The following is a 20,262-nucleotide window of genomic DNA, read 5'->3' on the forward strand; positions in this document are numbered from 1 at the left end:
ACATCCAGCTTTTGAGAGTTTAAACATTCATAAACATCAAAGTGTCCACTACTGAAATCGTCACCTGTCAATCTAAGATGTTTAAGAGGCATTGGCGGTTGTCGAAAGATGTAAAATATTTGGCCATTTCGGTAAACTTGAAAGCGACAACCGAACAATTCAGCGGCAGCCATCAACTCACATGCAGAACCATAGGTGAAGGGCTTAAGCATTTCACTCTTATAGTGCTCCTGTGTAGTATAATTATCTCCTGTACCGTCATCAGTCCACACCTTGAACCTGTCCCAGTCATTCAATACATAACACACATTGTTCCTCCGGATATCAAGAGTGAGCCTGATATGGCCGTGCAATATGTAACAAAGAGAATGGAAAAGGCAGGTGCCATCTCTGGGCATGGAACCCACTCAGTAAGTGACAGTTCTTTGATCGATGGTGATCACCTCAATAGACATGTTAATGGGGGTACAGTTGGAATGATAAAGGAAATGGGTACCTGAACAATGTAAAGTATGTCTAAAATACCTACACAATAACTATAATCATAATAAACGAACAATAAAACAGCGGAGAAGCAGTAGATTAAATAAAAAGGCTGTAGTTATCAGCATGGAGACATGAATCCCGTGGCAAAGCAAGGAAGAGAATGTAGAGACCGGAGCGACGGACAGTCTTATATAGGCCTGCAGCCAACAACAGGGGAGGCGCTGGGATGGGGGACCCAAAGCCGCCTCACACAGTGACCGAGCTGCAGGCTATGAACGTATATATGTACGTAAGTAGGACTCAGTTAGCGTTGGGAACCCACGTACCAAATTTCTTGAAGATGGGCCAATAGGTAACAAAGACCATTGGAAAGTTCAATATGGCGGCCGACAGTGGCGTCATACCACCGAAATAAGTACGTACATCGGTTTCGGTTAGCACAGGGAAGCCGCCTACCAAATTTTGTGAAGATGGGGCCATAAATAAGAAAGTTCAACATGGCGGACGTTGTCAACCGTCATCACCGTTACACGTAGAATTTCAAAATGAAACCTGCCCAACTTTTGTAAGTAAGCTGTAAGGAACGAGCCTGCCAAATTTCAGCCTTTTACGTACACGGGAAGTTGTAGAATTAGTGATGAGTGAGTGAGTCAGTGAGGGCTTTGCCTTTCATTAGTGTATATATATATATATATATATATATATATATATATATATATATATATATATATATATCTATATCTATATCTATATCTATATATATCTATACTAATAAAAGGCAAAGCCCTCACTGACTCACTCACTCACTGACTCATCACTAATTCTCCAACTTCCCGTATAGGAAGAAGGCTGAAATTTGGCAGGCTCATTCCTTACAGCTTCCTTACAAAAGTTGGGCACGTTTCATTTCGAAATTCTACGCATAATGGTCATAACTAGAAGATATTTTTCTCCATTTACTGTAATGGAGTTGAGCTCGAAAGCCGTGGGGGGCAGAGTTTCGTGTGACATCATCACGCCTCCCACGTAATCACGCATGCGTAGAAAACCAGGAAGAGCTCCAAAAAGCGCTGAAGAAAACATGCATTATATAATTAAGAAGGCAGTGAAACAATTAGAGCGAGTGACATATAAAACCATATTCAGCGGCTCATGTGAACTGATGCAGTGCGCAGACAAAAAGCAACAGTTCCAAAGAGTGCTGAACAAAAAACGAATTACACTGCTACGCTCAAACAGACAAACCGCACGACGTGGCGCAATAGTAGAGGCTTCGCCTCTAGCGCCGACATCCGAGGTTCGATTCCCGAGAGGGGATGCACTGAGTATGTACGCGCGCTTACTGATTCATTTTAGCCTCGCATCCCCTTGGTTTGAGACGTATGAAAAAATATGCAGTTAACGCAGAAAGACAGATCACCAATTGAAGCTTTATGAATAATGGATACTTTATTCGCGATCAATGATTGTTTTAGTAAAGCCATACTCAGTGTATTCATTAGATGAACGGTAAAAAAGTAAGAGCGAGGGGAGTGTAACTTATTGAGGCACGCAGGCAAAACCACAATAGCACGCGGGCTCGATGTACTGTAGTAGTCAACTCGATCTGAATTGCGATCACATTCAAAAATATATCTTTTCAAGTTCTATTTAGTCCATATGTGTCAAACTCAAGGCCCACGGGCCACATCCAGCCCGGCGTGTAATTATATCCAGCCCGCAAGATCATTTTATATACTGTATTATTGTTATTAATGGCCCGCGGATATGAAGCGCTGGTAACACAATAAACTACAGATCCCATAATGCAGCGCTTCAGCTGCCTTGCCGAACACTTACCGCGTTAATCAAGTCTAGCTTATGATGCTGCAAGTTATTGCGAAGCTAGCCCACACGATGCCGAAGACAAAAGGTGATTCTGAACACAGAGCCTTTAAAAACCGATGGGAGGCTGAGTATATGTTTACTGACATTGCCGGTAAACCCGTGTGTCTCATTTGTGGAGCTAATGTGGCTGTAATTACAGAATTTAATCTAAGACGGCACTATGAGACAAAACATCAAGATAACCTGAAAGACCTGAATGCAATGCACAAGATACAGAAAGCAGAAGAGTTAAAGAAGAATATATATACACTAGCAGAATACCCGCGCTTCGCAGCGGAGAAGTAGTGTGTTAAAGAAGGAAAGAGAAACAAAAGGAAACATTTTGAAAATAACGTAACATGATTGTCAATGTAATTGTTTTGTCACTGTTATGAGTGTCGCTGTGATATATATATATATATATATATATAGCAAAATACCCGCGCTTCACAGCGATGTCGTGTGTTAAAGAAGTTATGAAAAAGAAAAGGAAACATTTTAAAAAATAATGTAATATGATTGTCAAAGTAATTGTTTTGTGTATTTGGCGGCAGCGTCACAAAGTTGTTTTCGTCTAGCTGCATCAGAAAATGTACCAAGATGTCTGATACGCCTCCTTTTTACTGTTTTCTCACAGCTTGGATTGCTGCTGTCATAATGGGTTTGAGTCTACACACATATATAAACTGCTCAAAAAAATTAAAGGAACACTTTGAAAACACATCAGATCTCAATGGGAAAAAGAAATCCTCCTGGATATCTATACTGAAATAGACTGGGTAATGTGTTAGGAACGAAAGGATGCCACATCGTTTGATGGAAATGAAAATGATCAACCTACAGAGCCCTGAATTCAAAGACGCCCCAAAAATCAGAGTGAAAAAAGTATGTGGCAGGCTAGTCCATTTTGCCAAAATTTAATTGCAGCAACTCAAAACTGTACACAGCACTTTGTATGGCCCCTGTGTTCTTGTATACATGCCTGACAACATCGGTGCATGCTTCTAATGAGATGACAGATGGTGTTGTGGGGGATCTCCTCCCAGATCTGGACCAGGGCATCACTGAGCTCCTGGACAGTCTGAGGTGCAACCTGGTGGCATTGGATGGACCAAAACATAATGTCCCAGAGGTGTTCTATTGGATTTAGGTCAGGAAAGTGTGGTGGCCAGTCAGTATCAATTCCTTCATCCTCCAGGAACTGCCTGCATACTCTCACCACATGAGGCCAGGAATTGTCGTGCACCAGGAGCCACTGTACCAGCATAGGGTCTGACAATGGGTCCAAGGATTTCATCCTGATACCTAATGGCAGCCAAGGTGCCTTTGTCAAGCCTGTAGCGGTCTGTGTGACCCTCCATGGATATGCCTCCCCAGACAATCATTAACCCACCACCAAACTGCTCATGCTGAATGATGTTACAGGCAGCATAATGTTCTCCATGGCTTCTCCAGACCCTTTCACTTCTGTCACGTGCTCAGGGTGAACCTGCTCTCATCTGTAAAAGCACAGGGCACCAGTGGTGCATCTGCCAATTCTGGTATTCTATGGCAAATGCCAATCGAGCTGCATGCTGCTGGGCAGTGAGCTCAGGGCCCATTAGAAGACATGGGGCCCTTGGGTCACCCTCATGAAGTCTTTCTGGTTGTTTGGTCAGAGACATTCACACCAGTGGCCTGCTGGAGGTCATTTTGTAGGGCTCTGGCAGTGCTCATCCTGTTCCTCCTCGCCCAAAGGAGCAGATACTGGTCCTGCTGATGGGTTATGGACCTTCTATGGCCCTCTCCAGCTCTCCTAGAGTAACTGCTTGTCTCCTAGAATCTCCTCCATGCCCTTGAGACTGTGCAGGAGACACAGCAAACCTTCTGGCAATGACACGTATTGATATGCCATCCTGGAGAAGTTGGACTACCTGTGCAACCTCTGTAGGGTCCAGGTATCGCCTCATGCTACCAGTAGTGACACTGACTGTAGCCAAATGCAAAACTAGTGAAGAAACAGTCAGAAAAGATGAGGAGGGAAAATGTCAGTGGCCTCCACCTGTTAAACCATTCCTGTTTTGGGGTCATCTCATTGTTGCCCTCTAGTGCATCTGTTGTTAATTTCATTAACACCACAGCAGCTGAAACTGATTAACAACCCCTCTGCTACTTAACTGACCAGATTAATATCCCATAAGTTTCATTGACTTTATGCTATACTCTGATTAAAAAGTGTTCCTTTAATTCTTTTGAGCAGTATATATATATATATATATATATATATATATATATATATATATATATATATATATATATACATATATATATATATATATATATATACATATATATACATACACATATATATATACATACTAGGCTTGGGCGGTAAAACGGTAATATGGTATCCCGCGGGATCTAAAAATAGCAACGGTGTCAGTTTCAATACCATTATACCGTCATAAAAACAATGCACTTATATAGGAGACAAGGATTAAATATTAAATATAATTTATTTAATGCCTAAAAATGCGTATGCAATGCGTGGTTGTCATCACGTGACAGCGTGGAGGAGAAAGAGAGAGGTGGGGAAAGATGGCGAGTCAGCGCACCAAGTGACCTGGTCTCGAAAAGAACACAACTTCTGCAGTTTGGCAGTATTTCGGTTTCGCCCAACGAGAAGGGAGAGGCGGTAAATACAGACGAGGCAATTTGCAAATTGTGCAACAAAAAGGTGACCGCGAGAGATGGAAATACCTCAAACCTAAGGTCGCATATACGAAACCACCATCCACTCACTTTTGCGAGGATGGACCCGAGTTCACTCAGTGCAACAGTTTCAACTCCTCCCGATGCAGAACCAACAACATTTAGGTCCACCGCCAGTACGCAGCCGACGATAATGGGGGCCTTCAGGAAAGCAACAAAGTACAAAAGGGACAGTGTCCGTTGGAAAACCTGTACTGATGCAGTGACAAAATACTTGACGAAGGAAATGGTCTCTTTCCACACAGTGGAAAAAAAGTCCTTTACGGACATGGTAAAGGTCCTAGATGCCCAGTACGAGCTGCCTGGACGGAAATATTTCTCACAAACAGCCGTCCCACATTTATATAGTAAAGTTAGAGACAATGTTCAAGTGCTGCTGTCAGCATCACACAGTTATTCCTTAACAACTGACATGTGGTCGTCAGTTAACATGACACCATATATGTCTCTGACTGTCCATACTATTACACCTGTCTGGAAACTTGAATCCAAATGCCTCCAAACTACGTATTTTCCTGAGAGTCATACAGCAGACAATCTTGCTGCTGGGCTCAGAGCTGCACTTCAGGAATGGCAACTTGACGAGAAAAAACTTTCAGCCATAACCACTGACAACGCTGCCAACATTCATGCCGCAATCAGGTCCCTGCATTGGCCGTGGCTATGCTGCTTCGGTCACAATCTAAACTTGGCTGTCACAAATGGATTGCATGACCAGAGGCAAAAAACCGAGCGCGCCTCGGACTATGCCGTAATATTGTCGGGGCCTTTTCACACAGCTGGCAACGTAAGCATGAACTCCACAAGAAGCAAGTGAACTTGGGACTCCCAAAACATAGTCTCATAACGGTAAGCATAAAACGTGCAGAGAGTTCCTCAGGGGCAGGGGCTCAAATATAAAAAAGGGATATATATATATATATATATATATATATATATATATATATATATATATATATATATATATATATATATATATATATATATATGCTTTGCATCACATAAATTATATTGAAAAGTAGGCTATATTAAAATAGAAAACCATTTTTAAATTGTAATTTTTTCCTGTATTTTTTATCAAGTAAATGCAGGCTTGATGCATAAGGGACTTATTTAGCCTAAAATAAATGTGCATGCAAATTTGACCAAGTGGAATAATATACGTTAATGGACTTATTTATTTATGCATTCATTCGTTTATTTAGGCCTATTTATTCATTCATTCGTTTATTAACGAATGAATTGGCCTAAATAAAACGAATTTCGTTTATTTATGCCTATTTATTCATTCATTCGTTTATTTATGCCTATTTATTCATTCATTCGTTTATTTATGCCTATTTATTCATTGATTTGTTTATTTAGGCCTATTCATTCATTTAATCATTTATTCATCATTCATTAATTAATTCATCCATCCATCCGCGGCAGGACTGCGAACTCGCTGGGGCTCCAAACTGGCAATGGTGGAGCGAATCCTCGAGCAGGCCCAAGCGATCAGACACGTCCTGTCTGATGACAGAAGGAGCAGCCTGTCCCTGACCTGGCAGGACATGGACGTCTTGAAAGTTGTTCACGAAGCTCTGAAACCAGTCGGTGACTTCACTGATATTTTGTCAGGAGAAAATTATGTGACCAGTTCCTGTATCCTCCCCATACTACAGCTCTGCAGGGACAATGTGTTGGCTGCGTCAGAAAATGACCCCCAGCTAACAAAGTAAATCAAAACTGGAATTCTAACAAAGCTGGAGGCCAAGTACGAATCCAATTCAGTGCGCAAAATATTGCGAAAATGCACTTTCCTCGACCCTCGTTACCGTGGAGGATATGAGACGGATGACAACGCATTGGCTGAGACCAAGGCTGAATTACAGGCTGAGATCATGAGCTTAGAGGCAGCAAAGAATTAGTTTGGTATTTTTCAAGTCTAAGTTCTTCACAAACATGGTATGTACAGTGGTGTGAAAAACTATTTGCCCCATTCCTGATTTCTTATTCTTTTGTATGTTTGTCACACAAAATGGTTCTGATCATCAAACACATTTAACCATTAGTCAAATATAACACAAGTAAACACAAAATGCAGTTTTTAAATGTATGGTTTTATTATTTAGGGAGAAAAAAATCCAAACCTACATGGCCCTGTGTGAAAAAGTAATTGCCCCCTGAACCTAATAACTGGTTGGGCCACCCTTAGCAGCAATAACTGCAATCAAGCGTTTGCGATAACTTGCAATGAGTCTTTTACAGCGCTCTGGAGGAATTTTGGCCCACTCATCTTTGCAGAATTGTTGTAATTCAGCTTTATTTGAGGGTTTTCTAGCATGAACCGCCTTTTTAAGGTCATGCCATAGAATCTCAATTGGATTCAGGTCAGGACTTTGACTAGGCCACTTCAAAGTCTTCATTTTGTTTTTCTTCAGCCATTCAGAGGTGGATTTGCTGGTGTGTTTTGGGTCATTGTCCTGTTGCAGCACCCAAGATCGCTTCAGCTTGAGTTGACGAACAGATGGCCGGACATTCTCCTTCAGGATTTTTGGTAGACAGTAGAATTCATGGTTCCATCTATCACAGCAAGCCTTCCAGGTCCTGAAGCAGCAAAACAACCCCAGACCATCACACTACCACCACCATATTTTACTGTTGGTATGATGTTCTTTTTCTGAAATGCTGTATTCCTTTTACGCCAGATGTAACGGACATTTGCCTTCCAAAAGTTCAACTTTTGTCTCATCAGTCCACAAGGTATTTTCCCAAAAGTCTTGGCAATCATTGAGATGTTTCTTAGCAAAATTGAGACGAGCCCTAATGTTCTTTTTGCTTAACAGTGGTTTGCGTCTTGGAAATCTGCCATGCAGGCCATTTTTGCCCAGTCTCTTTCTTATGGTGGAGTCGTGAACACTGACCTTAATTGAGGCAAGTGAGGCCTGCAGTTCTTTAGACATTGTCCTGGGGTCTTTGTGACCTCTCGGATGAGTCATCTCTGCGCTCTTGGGGTAATTTTGGTCAGCCGGCCACTCCTGGGAAGGTTCACCACTGTTCCATGTTTTTGCCATTTGTGGATAATGGCTCTCACTGTGGTTCGCTGGAGTCCCAAAGCTTTAGAAATGGCTTTATAACCTTTACCAGACTGATAGATCTCAATTACTTCTGTTCTCATTTGTTCCTGAATTTCTTTGGATCTTGGCATGATGTCTAGCTTTTGAGGTGCTTTTGGTCTACTTCTCTGTGTCAGGCAGCTCCTATTTAAGTGATTTCTTGATTGAAACAGGTGTGGCAGTAATCAGGCCTGGGGTGGCTACGGAAATTGAACTCAGGTGTGATACACCACAGTTAGGTTATTTTTTAACAAGGAGGCAATTACTTTTTCACACAGGGCCATGTAGGTTTGGATTTTTTCTCCCTAAATAATAAAACCATCATTTAAAAACTGCATTTTGTGTTTACTTGTGTTATATTTGACTAATGGTTAAATGTGTTTGATGATCAGAAACATTTTGTGTGACAAACATGCAAAAGAATAAGAAATCAGGAAGGAGGCAAATTGTTTTTCACACCACTGTATGCATTTACCACACTTTTAAAAAGTATCTTTCCAATAGAGGTTAATGGGGCACCACTAGAAAATAGAAGCATAAAAACTGATGAAGTGACAACTAAAGGGGATTTGTAAATAATCATTTTATCACATATTCTGTGTACTATTCTTCTTGTGGTAAGGATAAGTTTTCTATTTGCTTGTGTAAGTTCTTACATAAATAGAGAAGTAAATCAAAACAAAATCAATGATGTAGCACAAAAAAAAGTTTACTTTGATGATTGCAGAAGGCATGATGAGATGGCATGCACAAAGGTCTTCTCTAAAAATGGATGACTCTCATAATATTAGTGTTTGTTCAAAAATGACATATATAAACTATTTTACAATGTGTATGTAATAAAAAACAGCTCTGTACTCGATAACTGTCTCTGCGTATTGTTGATGTAAGTTTTTAGGCTTTGATTTTCTGGTGTTGCACCATGCCCTATTAGCCACTATTGTAAAGTGCCAGTGAAGGCAAGATATTTTTTTAAATTTATAGAAAACGTTTAACTTTAGAACACAATTTCTCATGGCAAATGCATACATACCATATTTTTGAAGAAAGAACTTTGACTTGAAAACAACCAAACTTATCCTTTAAATTGATGTAAAATGCCACTTTCCTAATTTGCAGGCAAATGAGACACTGCTAATTCACATTTATCAAACAGAAATACGTGCTGTAATGCTTTACCAAAATTGTTCTATTGCTACTGTATAGTTAATTCAAAATATTTCAGAAAGAATCATACGAGGGACTAGAACTAAGCTCCACTGAATTTCCTCACATTGTCGTGGCCCTACATTCCTGTGGCTCCCTTTTCTGCACACCACTCCATTACTTTAGCCAGTTCATGCAGTCAAGTGTGCAGAGGAAACAGACTTTAGCGCCTGCTGTTCTATACAGTTCACTTCTGGATGAACCATAAAAATACCAAAATAGTCCAAAACCCTTCAACGCATACATTAAAAATAACAAACCTTAATATTGCAAATATTTAAAAACAAATTGAAAACTTTCCTACCTGAGCCCATGATGTACCGGGATCCACCTCTTTGCTGATCTAAGGCAGACAATTCATTTTTCAAACGAGACCTGTCAATAAAAGCAAATACAACTAACTAAAAATGTCACAATACCAGAACGGCTGTACTCAATACCAATATCAGTGAAATTTTACAGTGCTCGATACCTATTCGACACCATAGCAAAAACAGAAATCCCATTCAACGGCTTTTTATTAAAACTACCCACATTATACAAATAGATGACATTGTAATTTTTTTCTGAAATAGTACATAAAATATTAATACTAATCATAACAATAGGTTTAAACTACTGATATAGCCATCATTTAGTTACCCAACTAAACTCAAAATAAAACCCAAATAAACTAAAATAAACTAGTCTTGGCATTCATAAGAAAAACATACTGTACAATGCAGGACTAGAATTTTAATGTGTGATAAACATGGAGTTTTGCCAAGTGTAACAACAAATGGGGACAAATAACATTTTAGGGGGATTTCAAAATAGTGTTTAAATGGAATGATATCATAGTCTATCTGATTTATCTTATGTGCACATTCTAAATTTATTCTCTGACATTTTCTATCAAGTAACTGGAAAATACTTCAATATCTGGTTTGTCAGATAATTCCTTTGCATAACATGTAACAATTCTATTGAAAGATTTATATTTGCACCATTAGCTGGTTAAAAAAACTTGCTGAAGAGTAATATTTAACACGAGAATAAAACTAATTCAAATTTAAAAGGCATAAACTCTTGGTGTTTCAGTTGTTCACATCTGTCACAAATTCTCTCCTTGACACACTAAAACACATTAAACTTTGCTTACTGTGCCAACAGGTGAGTTGAGGATGCAGTAAACATGGCTCTACACTACATCTGCAGCATTTAAATAACTCATTCTGCTTACGCCAGAATCTTACTTGTGGAGAGTTCTGCACTTAAAATAAGTACACCAGAGCTGCTCCATAGCAAGCTTCTCATTATGAATCTGGATTATGTCACATGTCTGTGGATCTCACTTTTTAAGTAACAGAAGTCATACAGTGAAGAATGGCCGAACATCAGTCAGGAGTCCTGATCCAGAGCACAAGGTCCCTCAGGGCTGTGTACTGTCTCCTCTTTCTCTCTCTACACTAATGACTGCAGTTCCAGTGACTCATCTGTTAAACTGTAAACACTCAATCAACTAAAAAGTTGAACCTGTCCCAATCAGTGTTGTCACCTGTAGCCACTGGGGCCCTCCAGGACCACAGCTGAGGACCCCTGCTCTAGACTGTTGAGGTCTGGACTGTAAAGGTACTGAGGTTCCAGTTGTTTCTGTGATTTCAGAGCTGACAGCAGTGCTGGATGTCTTCCAGTTTTGAAAGGATGTTGTTAGTCTGATACATCTCTCACTTGCCAAATTTAGTTTCTGGTTCTCATCTCTGCCCATTTCCTTTGACTTCTTCAGAGAAACCTGGACAGCACAACTTGAAACTCCTGTCTGCTGTGAAATTCCTGCTTGGGGAGACCTTCTTAATGCATGATGACCGTCTAGTGTCTTGTTGATATTCTCACTATTGCCAAAGTGTAAGAATTGGTAATTGGAAAATTAAACTTAAATCCGCCACACCCTCACATTGCAATCTGGCTGTCCTTTGACTGGTTTGATTCCTTCTACACCCATTTCTCTTTCTCAGAGAATCAGTTTGGTTCAATCAATTCAATGATCATTAGGACCAGTTTGTTACCCTAATTTAATCAAGCACCTCCTAATTTTTATTTAATCCTTAATTATTTTTCTGTACAGCCATACTAATGCAGAAGAAAAAAAATAAACATCTAATACAAAATGCATGTAAAAAAAAAAAACTAACGTGCATAAGACATTTGCATAGTACTCGGTGATTTGGCAGTGGATGCTTATATGACAAAAAACATAATCCATGAATGAAATTATGAATGATATAACAAAGCACATTGCTAAGGAAATGTGTCCCATTTTCTGTATATGCTGTAAAAAGAGAAATTAAAAAACTTACTCAAAATGCAGACCCTAGGTATACAATGCCAAGTCGTATTTATTTCACCAAAGCAGTGCTCCCACAAAAGTATGAAAAATGCATGCAAAACATCCACTCAGATTTTAAATCTGGGCACAGCTTACACCAGGACGAGGAAAGAGGGTGTTGGGCAAGCAGCTGCACCACCTGCTCAAAGTGAAACAGCACAAGCCACATCACTGGAAACAGATTGCTAAAGAAGCAAGAGTGGACATAAAAACACAGAAGGTGCCACACATGTCCAGTGCCACTGTATTGCACAAAACAGACTGCTGCTCTTTGTGCCAGGATCAATGTTGTTGCAGTGATCACAAAAATGCAACTGTAGTCTGTAATTATGGTGCTAAGCAGCACAATATGACTGTAATTTGTTATTATTCTGTGTTCTGTAGAAAATAATAAAAATTTGTTTAAAAAATGTGCAGTGCTCAAGGAATAGGTATTCAAAACATTTCCACAGCTATGCTTATTTGTGGCTTAATTTATAAATTCACACACAGTCACACACACACACAAACAGAGGGGTGGGTAAAAGTAGGTTTACAGCTGTGAATATGCAAGTGCGGCAGTTAGTGCACTGTGCCATTGTTATATTCATAAAGTTAATTAAGCTATTAAGTTAATAAAGCTACTGTAATAATCATAACCTGCATGTCGGTTTGCAAGTAACTTGGTTTACGAGTGTTTTGCAAGACGAGCTAAATTTTTTAATTAATCTTGACTTGATAAAACGAGCGATGTCTTGCAATACGAGTAGCATGGATACACTTTGTCTGCTGAGCGTCATGTGATCATAACTGAGCTGATGGTTCCTCTCTCTCTCTCTCTCTCTCTAAAAAGATTACAATATGCAAGCTTTCGAGGAAACTCAGGCCCCTTCTTCAGGCAAGATGTAATCAAAGCTTGCATATTGCAATCTTTTTAGTTAGCCAATAAAAGGTGTCATTTTGCTTGGCTTTTCTCTACATTCATAATGGCTAACACAGTACAACACCCTAGTACTCCTCTTGAGGGCACTTGTCTCCTACTCTCCGTCTGCATGTCCACGATATTTTTGGATACACTTATACGGCGAACTGCTACAGCGAAACAATGAAATCACAAGTGCACAAATGCGTAGATCCTCATGCTACGGGAGAACAAGGAACACTGAGTGAGCTGACGGGCTGGCAACGTCAGCTTGGGTGAATCCCCGAGTCAAGGCGGATCGGAAAACGCGTCACGCATAACCACAGCCTGGCTCGTGGCTCGTTACGCGAGCCAATGCTCGTATTTAGATCCGAATTTTTCGCTCATATTTTCCTCGTATCTTGAATTTCTTGTATACAGAGCTGTTCGTATCTCGAGGTTCCACTGTATTTTCCTCCATGCTTTTCCCATTGTCTTTTCACAGAAGGCTGAGCTTAAGGGCTATTTATATTAATTTGCATATTCATAGAGGCGTAATTCTGGGAGGAGTTGGGGTGGGACAGAAGGCTTGTGCAAGAGCATTACTTTTCACGTTGTCCGGGATTTATGTAGCGGAAGAACCTGGAAGTTGGAGTACGCACAGATTGCTGCATCTAGATTTTTCTGTGTTTAAGCACATTTCGGCTTTTGTGCTTACGTCATATTATAATGCAAATTCTACACTCGCCGTTATGCATGAGGCCCCAGATCACTAAAGACCCTGGGCATATACTGTAGTAGTGTTTCCTGAAAGTTCCACATACAGCACACTTAAGAAAGCTCCAAACAAAATGCGGAGAAATTGGTCTTGCCAGCAGACATGCAACTGAGAAAGAGTTGCAAAGCTCTCTGCAGGTGGCCGACATAGTGAGTATGATCCTCTACAATGGTGGAAAACCAATAAAACCAATTTACCTTGAGTGTGTCACCTTACAAAGAAATACTTTTATATTCCTGCAACTAGTGCCCCATCTGAAAGGACATTTGGCACAGGTGGAAATATTGTTATTTGGCACAAACCATCACTCAAGCCCAAAAGTGTAGATGAGCTTGTGTTTCTGTCCTACAGCAGTTTTTTTCAAGGTAATTTTTTTATTACAATGTCTGCAAATATTATTAAGACTGTTTTATAAGAATGGATTATAATACATAATGTAAATAAAAGCAAATTCTCTTTCTGGAAATAGTTTTTTGTCTAGTTAAGTTTTGAAATATTGTGTAAAATCTGCAATACACCTTTTTGACATAAGAGTACTGGTGCTTGGGAGGCACAGTATTATTATCTTTTACTTACATATATTTAAATATTGATAAATATTGTAATATCATGATATTGAATTTTGTCAGTATTGCTCAGGACTACTTTAGGGAACTTTGCTCTGATGACATGCCTATAGTGTGCTTAGGGAACATACCAGTGTTCAGGGAAACCTGACCATCAGTGATTTGATTTTGGTGCTGCCCTAATTAATAAGCATGTCCTTTTTCCCCACAGATTATAATACCTAGACCTCCACTAATCCTGCAAAACCATCATCTACTGACATGTAAATTCTAAATACCCAGAACATTTCTTCCAGTCAAATTTTTGTGTAAGATCTTTTGACAATAATTTTGAAAAACAAAGTTATAACCCCAAAACCTTGCTCAGGATTAAGCAGTCTCAGAACATGGTACTGTATGTTATAATTGTATAGCCATGGTACAAATACTGTATATATAAGCTGCAGTGTCTTAATACTGTACTATCACTTTCAGAAATGTTATATATTTCTACAACAACTGCAATGAAAACCCACAACTAATCAGGCTCTCAACAACCAAATTTTCCCATTCTGATACACACCAACTAACAGAAGTTTGCACAAAATCAATAAACTACTTCTGCAAGATTGAAACAGATAGACATAATACGAGATATAACTGCTCTGTGACATGGTCAATTCCATGTTTAAACAAGAAACATGCTTACCTTATTAGTGGAATTTCTGCTAAAGCAATCTGCAGTTTTGCTTCTTTAGTTCGTGCATTGCATCTGAAGATGTGAAGAACAATTGTATATCTGTCAAACACCTTGACGCCCCAAGCTTCCTCAAGTTCTTTCTGTTATTATGAAAACACAACAGGTTGTAGGTAAATTTTTGAAGGAAAGGACTTAAATAATTATAGAACAACATCCACTAATTTCAAAGATACAGGATGCTTTATTTTAAATTTTATTACTATGAAAACACATTGCTTAAACTGCCCTTGATCACCTTCTGTTTTATTCACAAAGTGCACTTCTCTAAAATAGTGAATGTAAATAAAACATATACAAATTGCAAAAGTAATGTTTTTTGGCTGTACATAACCATAACTCATTTATAGTGGATTCAGAAAGTATGTGGATTTAATTTTAAATAAATACATTTGCCATTATAACTCATAATGAGAAAGTGAAAACGTTTTCAGAAAGGTTTGCAAATTTATTAAAAATCAAAACCTGAAATCTCTCATTTATATGTGTGTTCAAACCCTTTACTATGGCGGTCCAACTTGTAGTCAGCTGCATCCTTTCTGGAAATGTGTTCACCTTGTCATTACTGATTTCTGAGAATCCAGTACACTGTATATCTTTAGTAATGTTGAATTTCATAATATAAATTATACTGTACATAAAGTAAATAGATCTACATTTTGCATGTTTGTCACACAAAATGTTTCTGATCATCAAACACATTTAACCATTAGTCAAATATAACACAAGTAAACACAAAATGCAGTTTTTAAATGATGGTTTTTATTATTTAGGAGAAAAAATCCAAACCTACATGGCCCTGTGTGAAAAAGTAATTGCACCCTTGTTAAAAAATAACCTAACTGTGGTGTATCACACCTGAGTTCAATTTCCGTAGCCACCCCCAGGCCTGATTACTGCCACACCTGTTTCAATTAAGAAATCACTTAAATAGGAGCTGCCTGACACAGAGAAGTAGACCAAAAGCACCTCAAAAGCTAGACATCATGCCAAGATCCAAAGAAATTCAGGAACAAATGAGAACAGAAGTAATTGAGATCTATCAGTCTGGTAAAGGTTATAAAGCCATTTCTAAAGCTTTGGGACTCCAGCGAACCACAGTGAGAGCCATTATCCACAAATGGCAAAAACATGGAACAGTGGTGAACCTTCCCAGGAGTGGCCGGACGACCAAAATTACCCCAAGAGCGCAGAGACGACTCATCCGAGAGATCACAAAAGACCCCAGGACAACGTCTAAAGAACTGCAGGTCTCAGTTGCCTCAATTAAGGTCAGTGTTCACGACTCCACCATAAGGAAGAGACTGGGCAAAAACAGCCTGCATGGCAGATTTCCAAGATGCAAACCACTGTTAAGCAAAAAAAAACATTAGGGCTCGTCTCAATTTTGCTAAGAAACATCTCAATGATTGCCAAGACTTTTGGGAAAATACCTTGTGGACTGATGAGACAAAAGTTGAACTTTTGGAAGGCAAATGTCCGTTACATCTGGCGAAAAGGAACACAGCATTTCAGAAAAAGAACATCATACCAACAGTAAAATATGGTGGTGGTAGTGTGATGGTCTGGGGTTGTTTTGCTGCTTCAGGACCTGGAAGGCTTGCTGTGATAGATGGAACCATGAATTCTACTGTCTACCAAAAATCCTGAAGGAGAATGTCCGGCCATCTGTTCGTCAACTCAAGCTGAAGCGATCTTGGGTGCTGCAACAGGACAATGACCCAAAACACACCAGCAAATCCGCCTCTGAATGGCTGAAGAAAAACAAAATGAAGACTTTGGAGTGGCCTAGTCAAAGTCCTGACCTGAATCCAATTGAGATGTTATGGCATGACCTTAAAAAGGCGGTTCATGCTAGAAAACCCTCAAATAAAGCTGAATTACAACAATTCTGCAAAGATGAATGGGCCAAAATTCCTCCAGAGCGCTGTAAAAGACTCATTGCAAGTTATCGCAAACGCTTGATTGCAGTTATTGCTGCTAAGGGTGGCCCAACCAGTTATTAGGTTCAGGGGGCAATTACTTTTTCACACAGGGCCATGTAGGTTAGGATTTTTTTTCTCCCTAAATAATAAAAACCATCATTTAAAAACTGTATTTTGTGTTTACTTGTGTTATATTTGACTAATGGTTAAATGTGTTTGATGATCAGAAACATTTTGTGTGACAAACATGCAAAAGAATAAGAAATCAGGAAGGGGGCAAATAGTTTTTCACACCACTGTATATATATGACTACTATTCTGCTTTATCTTACTCATATTATCTCCTTTGCCTTGATTAAATAGAAAGAGACAAGACCATTAGGCAGTAGTTTATGCCTTCAAACTACAACTATATTAAATGACTGAATTTATAACACTTTATGATAATGGAAGAGCAACATCATGATATGACGCTAGATATTACACTGAACAATAAAGATTTTGTTTCCTGAACACTTTGGGTATATCTCATGAATTTTGGCCTACTAATTTCAAATATCATGTAATGTTTTATTGCAATCACCTATTTTTGTGTTTTCCTCTCATATTTTAGGTCCATTAGTCGAGTATGTTTCCCACAAAGTAAGCAGCTGAGTTTAGTCCAAGCATGCCTAAGAAAGCAATGGATGTGCCAGGGTTCAGGTGTTCTTAGGTATGCTAGTCAGTTGTTTGTATGCAGATGTGGACGTTCTACAGGTACACTGTTTGTGTTTAGTGTTTACTGTCTGTAGTACAATTCTTTACAGCAGAAATGCCTCCTCAGTGTCGCAACAGCTGTGATACATTGTTATATTTGTGCCAAGTATATGCTAAAGCCTCAAAGACGCAGCAGTAGTGCACTTATTAAGAAAGTGTACGAGTTCTACTTTAATTGTAAAATCGGTGATCAAGACAAACCATAAGCTTCTCACATTTGTTGTGCAAAATGTGTTATTGATCTGAAAACTTGGCTCAGAAGTAGCTGGATGTCAATGCCATTTGATGTCCCAATGATATGGAGAGAACAGAAGGATCGTGTGACCGACTGTTACTTTTGTCTCATCAATATCTCTGTCATTTCTGCTAAAAATAAGAAATCTACTGATTACCCCAATCTACATTCAGCCATGAGACCAGTGCCACATTACTATAGTTTGCCAGTACCCCCTGTAAGCAAGCATGGACATGGAACAGAGATGAGGCAGACGGATGATGCCAAAAGGAATGAGGAAAATGACATTAATTCAGCTTTTAAACCATTTATGTCTGGTTAACCTCATCTGATATCACAGCCAGAATTAAATATCTGGTTAGCAAAAGCAGAACTACTTTGTACAAACTACGAGGAAGAGATTTTCTGTCAACAGGTATGAAAGCATCCATTACTTAGAGCTACCAAAAGGATTTGACAAATTTCTTTCCACAGGTTAATAACCTACACTTCTGCACTAATGATGTACTATTCACAACTTTGTGTTGTGAGCATGACCCACAACAATGGCAATGTCCACCCTTCAATATCTTTTAAGGTATATCTTACCCATGAAAACATGAGATTGTTCTGAAATATATACAGTATAACATCTACAAGCTGAATATTTGTGGTTATCGAAAATTAGTGGCACTGCTACTTGGAATACAGCCCAGAAATGTGAAACCATGTTTTCACATTTGAACACAGGACCGTTGTGCTAAAGGCTTTTATTATATAAAAAGAACTGGCTTCCCCATAAGCATTTGGTATTAGGGCAGAAATGTGTGGCACATAAACCACCAGCTGACCAAATAAAGATATTTTTGCCTCCTCTTTTTAGAAAAGTTGGGCTGAAATGCTTTCTGAATATGACAAATAAGGAAGGTGAATGATTTCGATTAAGAAAGGCATTTTGTTGGTCCACAAATCGGACATGTTATCAATGTTGAGCGGTTTGAAGTTCTGCTAGTAGTGCCCAGAGGAAGTTGTGTGGAAAGCACTCAAGGATGTTGTTGAGAATTTTACTGGCAACTACAGATCACCAAACTACATCTAGCTGGTTGACAACATGCTTCAAGTATATACAAACATTAAGTGCAATATGGCACTCAAGATTCATATTCTGCATTCACACTAATCCTAATCCTGGTACAGTGAGTGATGAATAGGTTTTGTCAAATATTCCGGTTGCTTCTTCAAAAAAATCTAAAAGATTGCTTTGGCAGAACCTTCCTCTCATAAACCCATGCTGGCTGCTATTTAGAATATTATTTTTGTTTGGTTAATTCTCTAATTTACTCCTTATTACAGTTTCCATAATTTTGCATGACACAGAAGTAAGACTAATTGGTCTGTAATTACTAGGATCTGTTTTGTCTCCCTTCTTGAAACGACTTTGTAGTTCTCAGGCACTTGTCCTTTCTGCTAACTGCTAAATTCAATACAGCTAATTTAATGTTTCTCCAAATTCCTACAGAAAACAGTGAATCTGAAATTATAATTGTGTTCAGCTGTCTATCATAACTACCAAAATGTTTCAGGAAGCAAATCTTTTGGAAAAAAAATGTTGTTCAGTATTATTTAACATTTAAAAAAATTTACTTACTAATTACTTTCCTCATTTAGGAACAATCTTCAAAAAAGAAATGCAAGCAGTTTTGCACAAATGTTAATATTGCACTTGTTTTTTTACAGAAAACCTATAAAACAGAATTACTGAAAACTGAACATGTTGTATATACTGTACATTGTTCACTACAGAAGGTAAAACATAAAATCTTGCAGGCCATTTCGTTAAATAATCCTTATGTCTAATTTCACATAAACGTGAACTTTTTTTCAAATACATAATATCACTATTGCTACATCTAGCCATTTAATTTTCCAAATTAGTTTTTCTAATTAGAGTAATGGAGTATTATTGTTTTGAAATGCATTTTATTAAAAGATTACTGATCTGACTTCACTTTCTTTGTGTTAAGCTTTCAGAATGACTTGTATCTGTCAGCATGAAAAAATCTGGCTTGCTTGCAGCATTACATTAACATTTACAGATTTCTAAATTTACGAGAAATGACTATTGCAACTACTCCCTTTTCAATGAAAATTGAACACCAAGCACATTCTTGGAACTCTGAAGGCACATGTCAGAAAACATTACATAAATAATTCTATAATATGGGAGTATCAGAATTCATACTTCCTCACTTTCCCAAATAATGTTCTGTAATTTGGGACTTACACAAAAAGGAACTTTTTATTTTACATCAGTCAAGTTATTCAATTCAAAATAAATGCCCCAGTCTATGAATATCAAAAACATGTCACTTAATTGACAAAATATCAAAAACTTTAAAATTGCTCAATCAGATTCCTGTTTTAGTCTTTTTGATGCCGTTTAAAGCAAATACTTTATTTATAACTACGTGAAACCATTTTCAAGTTGGTAAATGGCATATTAGCATTTAGTAAAGTATTGTATATGAGAAGTTAGTTATCAGTGGGTATCAGTTTCTTAAAAGTAACACCGGACAAACTTGATGCAATTTGTTAAAATTCACATTATAGTTACTTAAACCTGATTTACATTTAT

General features: G+C 38.5%; 1 protein-coding gene across 1 annotated transcript in view; it reads right to left on the reverse strand.

The window, feature by feature from the left end:
• gtpbp6 (GTP binding protein 6 (putative)) overlaps positions 1-20,262 on the reverse strand; it is a 42,562-nt gene that overhangs the window by 16,696 nt on the left and 5,604 nt on the right. Inside the window, exons 4-5 of the mRNA XM_039744742.1 lie at positions 14,685-14,815; positions 9,712-9,782 (exon numbers count right to left, since the gene is read on the reverse strand). Of these exons, the coding sequence (XP_039600676.1) occupies positions 9,712-9,782; positions 14,685-14,815 (202 nt within the window). The remainder of the gene's footprint in view (positions 1-9,711; positions 9,783-14,684; positions 14,816-20,262) is intronic.

Source organism: Polypterus senegalus, chromosome 2 (genome assembly GCF_016835505.1).
Source record: "Polypterus senegalus isolate Bchr_013 chromosome 2, ASM1683550v1, whole genome shotgun sequence".
In the NCBI taxonomy this organism is placed as follows: domain Eukaryota; kingdom Metazoa; phylum Chordata; class Cladistia; order Polypteriformes; family Polypteridae; genus Polypterus; species Polypterus senegalus.